Source organism: Helicoverpa armigera, chromosome 14 (assembly GCF_030705265.1).
Source record: "Helicoverpa armigera isolate CAAS_96S chromosome 14, ASM3070526v1, whole genome shotgun sequence".
Lineage (NCBI taxonomy): Eukaryota > Metazoa > Arthropoda > Insecta > Lepidoptera > Noctuidae > Helicoverpa > Helicoverpa armigera.
Genome location: NC_087133.1, coordinates 7589429 through 7606661, shown reverse-complemented (window position 1 = coordinate 7606661; position 17233 = coordinate 7589429). Strand labels below are relative to the sequence as shown.

Below are 17233 nucleotides of genomic sequence, written 5' to 3'. Positions count from 1 at the left end.
TTCACTTAGCTATTTTTCTAAAACGTCTATATAAATTGTTCACTGGTTCACGTATAAGATACGTAGCTAACCTACCTTGAAAATTATCATTAAAAATAATTATCAAATGTCACTTTTGCCGTTGCTGCGGGCCTGACGCCAGTCTCAGCCGGCCCATTATGTAGTCGAGCACGCTCTTTTGTTACGATAACTCAGTCAAACAGTGAAACCGTAAGAGTGAACATTGAAAGCAAAAAAAATAAAATATTTTTAAATCATAAATTATTATAATATTAGGTGAAATAACAATGGCTAATAAAAGTATAGATATAATAGTGTTTGGTGCAACAGGGTTCACTGGAAAATGTGCTGTGAAAAATCTAGCTATATTAACAAAAGATAAATATTGTGATATGACATGGGGTATTGCTGGTCGTTCTTTGAATAAACTACAGAGTTTAAAAAAGGAACTGAGTGATTCTGGTAAGTTTGTCTAATTTTGTGATATTAATTTGAGGATATTAGGTAGATGAGTTTCTTTTGATTGATTGTAGTATAAAAAAAAAACAAAACCGTTAAAGCACCTGCGCATAATATTTTATCATGACAATATGAGTGCAAAGGCAATGACTTTCCAAGACCTTGACTTTCGAATCTATACAGATAAAATCCCTATCCTTTGTACCTAGAACGAATTCCTTAATTATTTAAAAATATAAGATAATATTATCTACATAATTACCGCAACTTAAGATAGTCTACAAACACTTGAATCTGCATAATAGCTATAAACTTGAGGTCAGAGGATCTGATTAAAGGCCATATGCCAAAAAATTCTGTTTTTCAAAAATCTTGTTTGATAATCCGATAGGATAGGATAGGATAGTTACCTATATAAAAAAAGTCGTCTTAACAATGTCGCATCGTCGTCGTTAAGTTTGCTAATGCCTTTATTGTGTAGTAGGTACCTACTTATGTTTTTCAAATTACGAGTTCAGTTATTAAAAGGTTGTTCATATCATAATGACTAATGTGTGTCATATAATAATTTATGCTCTTAGATATCACACACAAGGAGGCAATGAACTCACGATGAGTAGGTACTTAGGTAGTTGTATGCATTCCATGTGCGTAAGTATGCGTTACAATTATTTTTTCAATTCAAGGTTTGGCAGTAGAGAACATTTTGATATTTGAAAGTGACATTGAAGATCGTCAATCCCTGAAGAAAGCACTGCTCCTGGCCAGAGTTGTCATCAACTGTACGGGCCCCAACACGACCCTGAGCCCTCCTATAGTAGAAGCCTGCATCGAATGTGGTACACATTACGTCGATATTTCTGCTGAAATGTTTGTAAGTATCGTAACTTAATTACAAGATTTGCTTATTAGAATCTTCGAAAGGTTCCAAACGGCGCGGCACAAAAATGTTCTTCATGTTGTATTTTCCTTCATCTTTAAGGAACGAGGTATGTTTTAGAACCAAATTTTAAGTCGTGACGGTCCGAAGCCTTCAGAAAGGACCAAAGCCACTTCCTCTAACCCTGACAGACTCCTTGTCTTGTTAGGTTAATAAGGCCGCTGCCTCGAATTTTGCGGGCAGCGGGGCGGCAGCGGCGGCGGCGCGGGAGCGGCAGGATCTTACGCGTATAATCCAATGGACCGGCCCTCGAATACAGCGGCGCGGGGAGCGGGCAACGAGCGGTGAGCTCCAGTCAAACGGTGACCGCCCGCGCCGCCGCCGCTGCCGCCCCGCTGCCCGCAAAATTCGAGGCAGCGGCCTAAGTCGTAGATAGCAGATACCTTGATAAAATTTTAATGAACATGGATACCGAATTTGTGGGAACTTCTTCCCGTACCTATGTTACTTGGGGATACTCTAGCGTTCCAATAGTGAAATAATTTTTCAAATCGGTTCAATAATTTAGGAGACTTTCTAGTATAAACAAACAAACAAAATGTTTTTTCTTGATTATATTAGTATACATAGGTACCTAATGTTTTTATGTCAGTAATTATACTCTATTATGTTTGCCTTGATCTTTATATTCTCCTCCAATTAAAATTGTGTTTGAATCAACTTAAGACCATCAAGATGAGAATTTTAGACAGCAGAGTTTTATTCTTAAGGATGCTTACCTAATTATTATGTATCAATACCTAAGTACTTTTTTCCTTTCCACCAGCACATACTCAGCCTATATCAACGATATAACAAAGCGGCAGAAGATAAAAGCACACTGATTATCCCAAGCTGTGGATTTGCTGCTATACCATCGGAAACTGGCATGATATACCTTGAGAGACAATTCAAAGGTAACTAGGTATTTGGTTTTATTCATCTTCCACATATCGGAACTCATAATAGACTCTTGCTCTAATTGAAGCAGCCCCCAGGTAGTTATGGGTTAATATGAGATTTTTGTTTATCTGAACCCTTTAACTACCTGGGACCTCCATTTCTTCCCGTATTTTTGCACTCCTTTAATCTTCGTGCTTTTCAGGGACGTTACACACAGTAGAATGCTACGTAGAGCTACTTTTACCAAAGAGAACGTATGTACCTGGCCGAGCCCTCATACACAATGGAACATGGACATCCCTCGTTTATGTGTTGGAATATTTCAAAGACTACCTCACTTTATGGAAGGAGTTGTTTCCGAAGCCTGTGGAGCCGGTGCCTGAAGAAATGAACAAGTAAGAAACATATACCACCTTATTTTTCGTAATAATTGCGATAATCACGTCTTAATAAACATCTTATCCTATATAGGACTGATAATGGTTATAATTTATGGCAACGAAGGACCTTCTTACTTGGTGTTGAATACTAACAAAAACCTGTTTGATTGCAGATCCTTTTTCCATCGTCACAACGGCCGATGTTGGTTCCCCTACCCAGGGACGGACAATGATTTAGTCAACATGTCCCAAAGATATTTACACAACAAAAATCAAAAGAAACCTGTACATTTCGGGGCTTACACCACAGTTCCTCTGTTCTTTCACTGGATTGTAATTGCTGCTATTTATTTGTATTACTATTTGAGTTACTTCAAGTTCTTTAGGAATTGGCTAATTAATTGCCCTCGTCTTTTCACCCTGGGTTACGCATCTAAAAAAGGACCCACTGATCGGACGAGAAAGGATACAAAATTTGAGTTTGTTCTAAATGGTAAAGGATGGGAGCTAGATGGAAAGATGGAATCAAGGCCGACGAAAACTATGTCGGTGAAGGTAAGTCAAGGCTCACTTTCGTAATATTTTTGTATGTAATATCTACATGCCATGGGCCTTCTATAAAATAACGCAATCCCGTCACATGATAATTACGTTAAATAAATATTATATGTACAGAGCCAGTGTCATATCGTCAATGTAAAGAAAATAGGTTTTCTTTCTATGTAGGTATAAGATATTAGTTCTATATAAATATAACACAACTTATTTTTTCCAGGTATCAGGCAACGATCCTGGTTACGATGCAACAAGTATAGCCATCATTATGAGTGCAATCACAATATTAAGAGAAAGTTCAAACATGCCCAAGTAAGTTTAAGTTACAGTTACGAGTTAAAATACTTACCGAATATTAACAAGTACAAAAAGCCGGTATAGGCGCGGGGTCAAATATTTTCATGGCTAAGCCGAAAACCGGTACCTACATACATCTACACTATTTTTATTTTTGATATATTATGTACATAATTTAACATTAGTTAAATGTTATTAAGATATATTCCTAGTTGAATACGAAACATTTGAGCATATCCGTGATTGAATGCAATATGAGTGATGTGATGAGTGAATACTTAGACCATGCGCTTTGAAAATGCATTGAGGACCGTGTTGTGGTAGGACGACTAAAAATGAATATATCTAAGTATTAAAAACAGGTCAATTAATGCTATACGGACTAGTGCGTATAGAAAAAAATACTTGAGAGCTCGCACATCTTGCACTTATTGCCCAACTTGATGGTAGGTAGGTAATTACAATCGACAGCAAATAAAAAAAAACGATGCATTAATAAGAACGTTCACTCGCAACTTGAACTGATAGACCTTGGCACAGATAAGGTATCTACATTATATAATACTACGGCTTTAGCTTGAGTAATCAATACAAATAAATAATTTGATCTGTTTGTAATAATACACTATTTATTGCTAAGTGCATAAATGGATGTTAAGGTATACAGTACATACCTACATATACCAAAACACTAACGTCTCTGTTTGTCCCAATGTTTGTCTAATACGAGTATCTGAAATAACTGGACCGATTTGAATGGGACTTCCTCTGGCAGAGAGCTAAAATATAACAAGGGCTAGTTAACTTATGCGAATTCTTATCCATGTGCAGGAAGTAGTTTCCTTTCGATAGCTATGACCTTACTTTATCTACATAAAATTAAGTAGCTAAGTACAATGCCAAACAATGCGTTGTTGCGAGTCGTGGCTATTCTATATTCGCTGTAGTAGTGGCCACACAGGCTGCACTGCAAAACATAAGTTATGCATTTACTTACCTATAACGTTAATGTTTTTTATCATTGTACTTCGCTTCCTGATTGGCACGTAGTGGTACATTCTCATGAAACTAATAAAAATATTCAAGTTAATTACTTCGAATTTATTTCATAAGCGGTTAATTGCTGTAATTTTCATAGACTTAAAATTGCACAATTGTCAAACATAGGTAGGTAATTAAGTATTTCGAAGCTAAAAAAGCTTCCTATGAACTACAGACTGCTACTTGTTCATAGCCCCGGGGTTTGCCCGGTTCCCCAGCGGATTGTTTTATTTGATTTCTCAATTTTTTACTCATCAACTAGGGACCCCATCTTTGTTAGTGCCGGGGCCAACTACAAAATAAAGACGGCCCTGTATTCCATCTGTCATTTATTTCTGTTTTTCAGAGGGGGAGTCGTCATGCCCGGAGCAGCATTCTACAGAACCGATATCGTAGATAGATTGATGCATGAAGGTTACAGCTACGAAATTTTAAAAGAAGTAGAAGATCTGTAGACTATGGTCAGACCTGTTTTCCTAAGTGGTTCAGTCAGAAAGATTGAAAGAGTTGAGATAAAAATGTTAAGAGGGGTGTGGGTGTTATGCGACTTGATAGGATAAGGAATCAGAAGGTAGAAAGTACTGATAGAAAAGAAGGAAGAATAGGTATGAACGACGAAAAATGCTACACCGAGCCCGAAAAATTGGAATGTGGGTAGAAATTAGTTGATATAAGTAATAAGGTGCCTAAGGTGGCGACATAGTATAAATATGGTGGCGACATCTGTTAAAATATTAGGAACTATTATGGAATTATGCCTACATGCATCGTTTAAGTACAAAGTACTATGGACTTATTGGACTAATTGGATTTATATTGTAAAATAAAGTACTTTTACAAACATTTTGTTTTTTTACCTATCTCAAGCATTTCTTAGTTAGATTATATGATTCAAATATTTACTACTGTACCAAACAGGTAGATACAGGCCCGCCGTAAGCGGGCGTGCAGCGCGTGCACAGCACGCGGGCGGCACGTCCTAGGGGGCGGCAAATCTAGCGAGTTATCACGTAATATTTAAAAATACAGCAATAGCGCTAAGAATATTACTTACACTGCCGGTTTCAGTTAGGTACATCTGTTGAAAGGACATTTTCAATATTAAAGATTCTCAAAAACGATTTAAGATCAACCAGTGGCGTAGCGTGGGGCAAATGCTATTTAGGGGGCGGCAAAATTAAACCAATAAAATTTCAGAAAAAGCCGCCCTAGCTTTGGTCGTCTCCTATCAATTTTGACTGTTTCACCCTTTGCATCCCCAAAAAAATTCGCGCTCGCTGCGCTCGCGGCTCCATGTCAGGTACCACATTTTATCTTTGTTTAATTGTTGAGGCATTCAATTCCGAAAAAACATTTTTCGCGCACGTCCGTTATGGCTTTTTATGATAATATGTTTACTTCATGAAAACTCTAAGGAAAAAATCGCGCTCGCTTCGCTCGCGGCTTTTGCACTTCACTTCTGTGCATATCTTACTTTTTGACTTTGCTTTGTTAATTTGTTTTGTTTTCAGTGGTTTTTATTTGTTTTGTGTCCTTAGACTAAAAAATTTTCGCGCTCGCTCCGCTCGCGCTTCCTTACATATGAAATGTGCCTTATAACTTTCAACGGGAAACATTGTTATACATATTTAATTGCGTTAGTTTAAGTTAATCACAATCTTTCAATACATAGGGGCCACTTGGGTAATGATTGCACTGCATTGATGCCCCAAGCAATTGCTTAGTTTGCTTATGGGCTAACCCAGGACTGCTTAGGTTACTCTGAACGTTTCAAGTAAATAAAGTTAAAAGTTATGTGTAATGAATGTTATGTATAGCAATAGTTATTTATCCAAAAGTAGGTGGGTTTTCTGCAATCAGAGATGCATGTACATATTTTTTTCTGTTGGACAAGTAAGATGGATATAAATTTCTGGGCCACCTGGATCCGCCCTCCTTATATATTTTTTGTCAAAACGTATGTAGTCGTAGGGCGGCATAATCAGTTTTGCACGAGGGCGAACAAACAGCTAGCGGCGGGCCTGGGTAGATATACCACAATTTTAACAAATATATTTTCCTTTTTAACTTAATTTTATATCAAGGGTACAGTTTGAAAAATTGTACAAAATGAAAAAGTAAATACAAGGCATTTCTGCATACTACTCTCAAAGGCGACTGTTATTTGGCGATAACTCTGTAATCCTTTTTTGGAGTAAATAATACCTAGGTATGTGCATTTTGCTGCATTTTTAAAGCATACCAGCAATGAGTATTTAATAATATTTCAAGAAGAGGGGACTACTTTTTTATTTAAAACTATAATAAAAGAATAATTATTCTCTATGACTGCGTCATTCTGCAATAAATTTCATTTTTTTTTTCTTAGCTTAAGTTACTTAAGAAATTATTTTTTGATTTTTAAACTCTCTTCTTTATAATCTGAGCCACATATAATTATTATTACTTTCAATGAAAGGCATTCATTTAATATGGTTGGAAATGCAATATTAAAATTAGAACTTTAGAACAAAGAATGTGTTTTTGAGGATGGCAATTCTAAACAGAAACTGTCATTTCTGTGAGTGACTGTAACGATTCGTCTGTAATGGCATTTTAGTTTTTCGTCGCAATTTATGTGATTAAAGAAGGATAAAACTGGATTATTGTTGGAAATCATATTCGAGTGTTCTACTGTAGATGGTAAGCCAACATTCTGATGTCTATATTTGAGGTAAAACGCCTGAATTCCATGGCCGTTTGGTCCGTGATCTCATTCGGCTACCTAATTCGTCATTGGGCAAAGCCTGACAACAAATTTTAATAGAGACACCAATTTACTAAAACTAAGCCTAATTAGTCAGTTCCTACTAAGTTGATTCGGTGTATAGGCTAAGAGTGAACTGAATTTGTTAATTTTATAGTATTCTGTTGGTCAGATTTCTACAATACATCTATAATATGGACAACATTCTTTTCAATGGTGTTTTTTCCTCCTTGTTGTCATTAGGCGTGTTCTTACACTGATTATCTACTACCGTGAATGACCCATCCTAAGGTGTCATAAAACTAAACTTAAATGTTTTATCTGCTATACATAATATCATTCTAGAAGGTAAAAATATAAATAAAAAGAAATTAAGAAAGTTTATTTCCAAGATGTATGATAAGGTCTGTGTACAAATAGAGCATAATAAGTAATATTTGTTTTTGACTTTTGGTCAGAGATTTATGTTTATTTAATGAAGGAAATTGTTTTGATGTAAATATTGACTAACAAAATAAAATGTTGAGTAATGATTAGTCACAATAATCAAGTAACATAAAGGTGGATAGATTATGAGAAAAACCTCCTTTTTAATATTTACTTTCAGTATTGGTTCAGGTTTGACATAAGTCCTTTTAAAATGATTTAAAAGGACATACATTCTATTGTTCTAAAAATGTAAGCTCATAAACATGTAATTAAAATATGATTGTTTCTTTCCATATTGTTATTATGGAACACTAAAATATATTAACAATTGTAATTTAACTACATACATGTAAAGAGCTATGATATTGGATAACTGTTATCTCTGTTTGCTATATTTGGTAACTTGATATCTTTCATTCTGAACTTGGTTTTGCTTCAAACCTGAGAGACTTAATTCATATAACTAGATTCTTATAATTCCGGCTATTGAATATGAAATTTTATCAAAGGTGCATTCTTGGGCTCGGCTATCGGGTATTGTTGACTCGTGTAAGAAAAGGAGGTCTTCGCTAAGTAGAGATTTCTTCCATGTTACAGAAAGCAATTTAAATATTATTAAATAGTTGGAGTATGTTGTTTATTTATTATATAGTCCCGGCTATACAGCTTATTTGTTCAACTTTAACAGTTTTTATGAGTAGTCAGAAGCCAATGAAGGCATATCTGCCATCTGGTTCATGTACACTAGGTGCCGGAAAAGCTCAAAACAAAAATATATATGTCAGGTTTTTAGGTACACCACGAGGATCTAAACATCAAAACAGTAACTATAGGACTATAGTACATTCATAAATACCAAAATCATCGCTTGCCACTAATAGCCGAGAGTTCTTAGGAATTGACTCATTATCCTTTGTTTAGCGTCTTCTCTATAAAAACTTAGCATGCAGTACGACCCAGTTTGGAAAAAAAAACATTCACCAACCTTTATTCGACAATGACATACCTAATAAATTGTGTAACTGGTTTTCAGGTAAACATTTAGTAAAGGAGAATGGCATCATCCAATACCCTGCAAAAGGCTATTGACCTCGTCACAAAAGCTACAGAGGAGGACAAGAATAAGAACTATGAAGAAGCGTTACGTTTATATGAACATGGTGTAGAGTACTTTCTCCATGCTGTTAAATATGAAGCTCAGGGTGAAAGGGCCAAAGAAAGTATAAGAGCAAAATGTCTGCAGTACTTGGACAGAGCTGAGAAACTCAAGGAATACCTCAAAAAAGGCAGCAAGAAAAAGCCAGTCAAGGACGGAGAGTCCAACTCCAAAAGTGAGGATAAAAAGAGTGATAGTGACAGTGACTCAGATAATCCTGAGAAGAAGAAGCTCCAAGGAAAACTTGAAGGTGCTATTGTAGTGGAAAAACCACACGTCAAGTGGAGTGATGTTGCTGGTCTGGAGGCAGCTAAAGAAGCTTTGAAGGAAGCTGTTATTCTTCCTATCAAGTTTCCTCATCTTTTCACTGGTAAAAGAATACCCTGGAAGGGAATCTTACTATTTGGACCCCCTGGTACTGGTAAATCTTACTTGGCCAAGGCTGTGGCCACTGAGGCAAATAACTCAACATTTTTCTCAGTGTCATCTTCTGATCTTGTTTCCAAATGGCTTGGTGAGTCTGAGAAATTGGTAAAGAATCTTTTCGAACTTGCCCGCCAACACAAGCCCAGCATTATATTCATTGACGAAATCGATTCTCTATGTTCATCGCGTTCCGACAACGAATCCGAGTCTGCACGACGAATCAAAACCGAATTTCTTGTACAGATGCAAGGTGTAGGCAATGACATGGACGGTATTCTAGTCCTGGGCGCCACAAATATCCCGTGGGTACTCGACTCCGCCATCCGAAGACGATTTGAGAAACGTATTTACATTGCTCTGCCAGAAGAGCATGCGCGTTTGGACATGTTCAAATTGCACATGGGAAACACAAGACACCAACTTACCGAGCAAGATTTAAAGGTTCTGGCTGCTAAAACTGAAGGCTATTCAGGTGCTGACATATGCATTGTTACACGCGATGCACTGATGCAGCCTGTACGTAAGGTACAATCAGCTACACATTTCAAGAAAGTGTCTGGTCCCAGCCCTCTTGACCCCAATGTGACTGTCAATGATCTTTTAACACCATGCTCTCCTGGCGACCCTGGTGCAATGGAAATGACCTGGATGGACGTCCCTGGCGACAAATTGAACGAACCCCCAGTAACAATGTCCGACATGCTTCGATCTCTAGCAATATCTAAACCTACCGTAAATGATGAAGATATGGTCAGACTCAGGAAGTTCATGGAAGATTTTGGCCAGGAAGGATAGATTTGATGCATTTTACTTATTTGATGATTATAAGATTTTATTGGCTGGAGTTTAATCACAGTGCCTAATGTGTTGCAAAATGTAGCCTTTTTATTTTTATAAAATTTTCAATTTAGATTAGTCACATAATTTTTATTGTATGACTGTTATACATTTCACAAATGTTAGTAGTTAAATTAATAACTGTTTCACATCTTTGCTTGCATTCTTGTTTCACAGTGATTACAAGTCTTTTTAAATGTGGTGTGTTACAGCTTTAATAAACTACGCCTGATATATTTCAGCTAGTGTTAAATATTGGAATAATTATGCCTTTACAGTACTCCATGCAATAAATTAGAATAAATCTATACATACTAATATTATAAAGCTGAAAGTTGAATTGTTTGATTGCGCTAAACTCAGGAACTATTGGACCGATTTCAAAAATTCTTTCAGTGTTAGATAGTCCATTTATCGAGGTAGGCTACTTTTTATACGGAGTAGTTCCCACGGGACGCGGGTGAAACCGCAAGTGGAATCTAGTTAGCAAACATGGTCCATTAAAGAAATCGGATATGTAAATGTATTAGGTTACCTATCTTCAGGGATGGTTGACACAGGGGCTTGTTGAAACAATCGTTTACACTTTCTTGTATTTTCACGCCTACCCACATTTTTATGGCTTTGTTGATGTCCAACTGTAGTAAACATATTTCGATTTAATGAATTACGTTAAGTATGTTTAGCTAGATAAAACTATTGCTTTCAAGATAGCTTATATTAACAGAGTATATTTAAATAAATTATTAAATTAAATGTTTTGTGATTGATGCAATATTTTCCCCAATAACGAATTTCTCGGGATATACAACCTTTCATTCATACAACTTTTTTAAGATTTTACTCAGTATAATACTGTGGCAGTATTCTGGATTGTTCACTTGCATTAACTTATTAAAAAGCGTAATTATTTCTATTTAGATAACAGATCAAAACACATAAGTAGAGCATCTATTTGATATATAATAATTGAAAAGTAATGTATTTCATCTTTGTGATATTGACTCGATTTTGTAATTTTCATTTATTTTTTTATTCTGTACATAAAATAACATCTTCCACAGATAATAAAATATGCTGTTAGTTTTATTGTAAACAAATGTTTAAAATATTTTTGCACTGTAGTTATTATTATTTTGCATACTATTGTCTTATACTTTTAATTTCGATTTTAGTGTAAACGTTTTGTTCGATCTTTCTTTTGTATATTGTTAAAAATAAGTGATTACATATTATAATGTTCTAAAATACTGTGTTTATTATTTCGATTGCTTACATAATGAAACTAGATATTATTACAAATGACTTTATTTACATTGGGTATAAATATGGAACTATCACGATATCTTCACACAAACAATGTTCAGTGTTATCATTATTAGCAAACTGAATGATTTGTTCCAGCTTGATGAGTTTATTTCTGAAAATAAAGATAAAGCTTTTGTTAATAACTTTTCAAAATTGTAAAAACAAATCCAGATGACAATTTGGTTGCTCCACCGTGCCAAGGCTACAAAAGCCCATAGGCATTTTATCTGCTTGTAGAAGTTTCATCGGAACGTGAGAACACCGCAAGGCTAGAATGTCATGCTAGTGAATCTAATATCATACTGTTGTATGGATCCGATAATGGTTCCTTACAAAAGTTTCCGTGACACATCTAGAAGATACCCCTGTGTATAGATTTAACATCCAACTACCAATATCGATGCTTATATCTGGGCATCAATTAATGGTTACCTATGATGACAGTCCGTTCTCTTCTATGCGTGCCTATAGTAGCGACGCATTTAAGTTTCATGCGAGGCTTGGTCGGTGCTCTCAAACCGAGGGTAGACACCAACAGTCCTTGCGGTGCGGGCTTCGCGCCAAACGCGACCAGCCATGATCTGTCAGTGATCTGGAAAAAAGGATAGACAAGGTTTAAGTTATAGATAAATAGCTTTTTGAGCACAAAGAACCACGTTTTTTATGATATTCCACTTGACGGACGGACAGAGACAGTAAAAGTACCTATAAGGAATCAGTTTTTTCGTTTCGTGGAACGGAATCATAAATAATTATAAAATTACATATTTGACGGTAGTTTAGTAGAAAAAATAACGCGGTGGAGAGACACGCAAGTCTTCAGTTTGCACCGAATACGAGTTCAGGCCATCATGTTTTAGGTAGATTCGTCGCTGGCATTCTGCTGGATCCTTGCAAAGACGTACATACAGACGTCGAGTAGGTAGACCGATAAGTTAGGTAATAGTGTTTAGTGCAGTGTTTGTCTTGTGTTGCTTGTGGCTTCATTTAATGTTATTTGTTAATGGTGTCCTGGATCAAACTCTTGTTTCCCCTCGAATTGCACCGTTACTTTCAATAAAACGTCGTTGTACGTGAATGATGCCAGGAAAAAAAAAGGTACGTAATTAGCTAAAGTCCTATAACTCATCTTATTTGTGGTCCTGTACCTATTTGTACATTATAGTGGACATATAAATTTACGGGGGTACCTACCTACCTATGTTTTTTTTTGTAGGACAAAATTAGAGCTACGTAAATAAGCCAAGGAAAATGTAACAAAGATTAACAATGGGCATCTTCCTACCATTATACTGTGATGGGTACACAATAGGTACCTTATGCAAGTAGGTATATCACGTGTAGGTAGGTATGCACTAATTGGCAGCTCCTTAATTCATAAAAACATAGTAGGTACATATCTCTATAATAATCTGCGATAGGTATACATACTTTTTGACCGTCTATCATCCATTGAAGGTCTGGTGCGGGAAACGATTTGGCTGAAGAGCAGTTCACATCTAGCGGTTCTTTCAGTTGATACGGTCGTTCGTATCCCGTGATGCGTGGAGTTTCGCGGGGAAAGTCTGAAATAATAAAGGATGTAAATTATAATTTTTATCTTAACTTTTAAACATAACTGATGTAGGTATGTATTAAGAGCTAGGTATACCTACTTAAGTATTAGCTAGGAGAAATATATATTACTTTAGGATAACAACGTGAAATTAATTGTTTGGGTTTTCAATGTTTCTTTCAAATGAATTTGAAACTTCGTAAAACCGCCTAGACAAGGCCCAGCTATGTTGAGGTCGGCTGTTGTCAGCTTGCAGTTAAACTGGATGCAGTAAGCACCTACGCAGTCTTTACACGGAACGACTGACTATCTGGTGGCAGTTCAGCAGGACCTTAATATGGGTGAGTTGCACCATTTAACTATAACGATAACCAGTCGTGAAATTGCCGCCCATTGGCGAAATCAGCGGTTTAATAATTTGAACATGGTTCGGTTATCTTTATAGTTAAACGGTACAACTCATCGGGTGTGTACTATGTAACCAGGATGCAAACCTAAATCAAAATAAAACAATCCATTCTACATAAAGGGTTTTGCTTACAATAAACTTCCATGAAGGCCTCGGCTTGAGCTGAGTGGAACGAGGGAGCTTCCTCCGATACTTCGCAGCGGTACAGCCCTCGGGATTTGAGCGTCAACTCCCGAAGGTGGACCCGACGGGCCGTTGATTTCTCTAACTGTTAAACACAAGACAGGGATATGTACTCTATTCTCGAGTAGCGGATTTTCTGCTCGATTTTTCCTCGAATTCATACGGACATTTTCACACGTATAGAGCGAGAACCAGCGCCTGCTAGGCGTTCGTTATTTTATAAAGGCAGATTTTTTTTCTCATGCGTTCCGCGTTTAGGTACGCTCAGTTTTGATCTATAAAAAATCCGCTGGTGTGAAAGCGTCGTTGAAAACGTGCTACAGACTTTTGTGGAAATGTGTGGTGCGTAGAAAAACAGAACGGAAGATCTCCTGGCGTGAAAACGTTGTTAATGGTTATCTTAAAGGGTTGAGATGACAGTAAACGTTTCAGTGTACATTATCATAGTAAACATTAGCTAAGCATCATTGCTCGTGATAATAACCTGTCACCCTGCTCATAGAGCGGGCGTGACGAATGAGCTGCCTTAAAACAGTATTATGTTTTAGGCATAATGGTAAAACTGTAGTTATAGGGTCACAGCTGACTGAAGAGGCGGTCAAACCCTGTGATTTATTTATTGCATTACTGTAATATTATCTAGGAAGGGGCCTGTAAAAACTGTTGTTTAACAATTGAAGTACCGTTTCTACTAAATCATGATAATATAAACTATCGAGATATAAACGATCTTTACACATAGCTACTTCTTCCGTCGTTACATCAGACTAAATGAAGCGTTGAAAGAGTCATTGATCGTCAACTGTTCAATTGAAATTTGACTGCCATTGGCCTTAACAAGAAAGTCTAACCTCCCCCTCAGAGACATTTAATGATTACCTACTTAAGCCATTCCTTAGTGAAGGATTTGTATGACATTCCGTCACTAAGGAGTGACTTAAGTAATCATTAAATGTCTCTGAGTGGGGAGGTTAACACATAAAAAGCCTTGCGAACTCACATCAACTTTAACGCCATCTAACTTATGAGCGTGCTGCGGAGGCCTGAGCTTCGGCATGTACCGGTAGAACTCCTCGTTGTCGCGGTACCACTTGACGGAGTACAACCGACCTCCTTCCAGGTCGTAGTCGCAGGTGAGTGTGGATGACTCCCCTCGCTGTTTCAGCGGTGGTACCGTGATGCCGACTATGCGGAGGCATATGCATACTGGGAAGTAAGAAAAAAATCTACGAATAAAAATAATAATAAACGGCAGTTTAATCTATAAAAGTCACTTCTCAAAATATTTATCATTCAATTGCTAAATTGTTCTTAATATGAGTAAATACAGGAATAGATGTTTATAAAAAAAATATTAAAGATAGCCCGGGCTAAAACTTTCCCACAACTCGGATTTTGAGAGTTTACAGACTTTTTGTACCTACCGTAGAATTTATGGTTGTAAAAAAAAACAATTTTCAAGCAATTATTTAAATAACCTATTGATTAAGACTTCATAATATTTTTTTTATAATTATTACGATCGTCTATCATTACTCACGGGAGTATAAAAAAATTTATCCAACACCCAGAAGAGTAAAACTGTATTAAAAAATTGGTACTTAAATACCAATATTCGTCAATCCAGAAGCATAATTATGAATATGCAATTCTCCATTAGTTCATGAATATAATATCACGCTCTGCTGTACGATACCACGAAACTGAATGGAACGTTCAATTGTTTCTCAAGTCAATGTTTGTGGGAGAAGTTCAATCCTGCGCTCCATTGGAAACTTGAATTAGTTAAAAATTGGTCGGCGGTTTAAAATGTAATAATTTTCAGTTTTTGTTTTTCTTTAATTCTCAGTAGAGAGGAAGAGTATAATATAATTAAAACATTGGTGTAGCAAAGTTTGTTTATAAAATATCATGCACTTATAAAGTATGTACTTGTTAATAATACTTTTACCTTTCACATAAGAAAATATGATATACCAAAACACAGCTAAACTTCCCATTTTCAATTAACCGTCACAATTGTCACTGCATTTTTGTTCATTTCATTAAATTTTACTTAAATACGAAGTACTTGCACATATTTCCACAAAGTAATTTAAACTTCAAATTGAAAGTAGGTCACATTGTTATTCGTAACTTTCGAAGCTTCGCACAATTTGATATTCCGTAGAGTGCGCCCGTTTCGTAGCACGTAGCGAATGCAACTGTTGCTATGCCGCGTGAGCGCTACGAGAGCGACTCGTAGCGCTACGACTGTGGGACATTCGACATAATTCAAGCTGGGAGAATTCACTAGCTGCGGATTACAATAACCGAACCATCCGTTGTTTTTCGATTGGAGATTGAATTTTACCATTGGCTTCATATAAATCAATCTCTAATTTAAAAACTACGGGTCAACGAAGTGTAATCAACAGTAAAACAATTTGAATCAAACCTTTGGTTCATAATGAACTAGTAGAGAGAAAGGGACAGGTGTGTGTGCTTGCATTTGGTATAATATTTTTATAATAAGAGCGTTCTTATGAAAATGATCATAGAAGATTACTTGAGGCTTAGGATAAATAATGGCTTGCATTTCAAATAGTCGTTATTTTTTTAATTTTATTCTTCTTTAGACTTGATGGGTTTTTTTTACATTAGATTAAGCCTGTTAAAATGTTATTATTATTTAGTTAAGTTAGAAAGTCGTGCTCATTGCTTTATGGGACACTTAGTGCCAGATTTTATTACGAAATAAACACTCGGACTTGAATACTCTCTTCAACAACATAATTATGTGGGTAGTAATAAGAAATCATATGCTTTAACTTAATGTCTTTTATTTCGTTGGAATTATAGCATTTAGTTATTTACATTAAATTTTAATAATTATGCCACTTTTCTTTGTGCGATGATGAAATTCTCGGTATTTAGTTATGTGCAAAAAACGTTAAAAAACATTCTGTTTTCGTAATTTAATTGAGAATTAATCCCGACCTAATAAACCGTTGGTCAAACATAATTAAAAATACCTCTGGCAGGTAATGGCGCTACCAAATTACCATTGTAATACGACTAATTAAAATTAATCGCCAATTTAAGTGGCGTCATCTATTTTATAAATTGCAGGAGAATGGATGCGGTCACACAATATAGTGTGTTTTAAAGGTTGTAGTCATCAATAAATCATTAAGTATGTATATGTATGACAACTATGTGTATAAAATAGTTGGTCGCAATTTGATACGTTTGAGGATGTTTTTCTAATACTTAAGTGATCAATAATGTTCAGCTATAATTTTTTTAGTTTCCTGGTAGTAGTTCCTAGTAATCGCTACTTATATTGTAATTTTGAAGGGTTAGTTTGTTTGTTTACTTCAACGCACTAATCTCAGGAACTATTCAAACGAAGTGAAAAAAATATTGTTTGTTAGCTGGGGTTTGGACTACTTTTAATCCAGGTGCGTGAAATAGTCAAATAAGATAAGTTTACCTTCTATACTTTGACCGCAGCAAGAGTGGCTAAAACCCCCATATTACACTAACAGCCACAAAAACAGAACACATGCCATCAAAAAACAAAACTAACACACAATCACTCAACATCTCCAATGACATAAAATATAACAGAATTATGCAAAAACATAT

The 17233-nt window shown here is 36.0% G+C and overlaps 3 protein-coding genes across 3 annotated transcripts; 2 read left to right on the top strand and 1 right to left on the bottom strand.

Annotated features, from left to right (window-relative positions):
- The first annotated feature begins 137 nt into the window (after nt 1-137).
- LOC110375664 (saccharopine dehydrogenase-like oxidoreductase) lies at nt 138-5366 on the top strand. The gene is made up of 7 exons (XM_021333874.3): nt 138-462; nt 1146-1333; nt 2166-2295; nt 2484-2676; nt 2835-3216; nt 3437-3528; nt 4901-5366. The coding sequence occupies exons 1-7, from the start codon at nt 288-290 to the stop codon at nt 5007-5009; spliced, it is 1269 nt and encodes a 422-aa protein (XP_021189549.3). The 5' UTR covers nt 138-287; the 3' UTR covers nt 5010-5366.
- Nucleotides 5367-7080: 1714 nt separating this feature from the next.
- On the top strand, nt 7081-11398 carry Vps4 (Vacuolar protein sorting 4). The gene is made up of 2 exons (XM_021333829.3): nt 7081-7236; nt 8763-11398. Exon 2 carries the CDS (start codon nt 8784-8786, stop codon nt 10104-10106), a length of 1323 nt encoding a protein of 440 aa, XP_021189504.1. The 5' UTR covers nt 7081-7236; nt 8763-8783; the 3' UTR covers nt 10107-11398.
- A 42-nt stretch (nt 11399-11440) lies between these two features.
- On the bottom strand, nt 11441-15136 carry LOC110375660 (uncharacterized). The gene is made up of 6 exons (XM_064037930.1): nt 15124-15136; nt 14604-14809; nt 13553-13688; nt 12888-13021; nt 11889-12048; nt 11441-11568 (listed from the first exon to the last, which is right to left on the bottom strand). Exons 1-6 carry the CDS (start codon nt 15134-15136, stop codon nt 11486-11488), a joined length of 732 nt encoding a protein of 243 aa, XP_063894000.1. The 3' UTR covers nt 11441-11485.
- Nucleotides 15137-17233: the final 2097 nt, after the last annotated feature.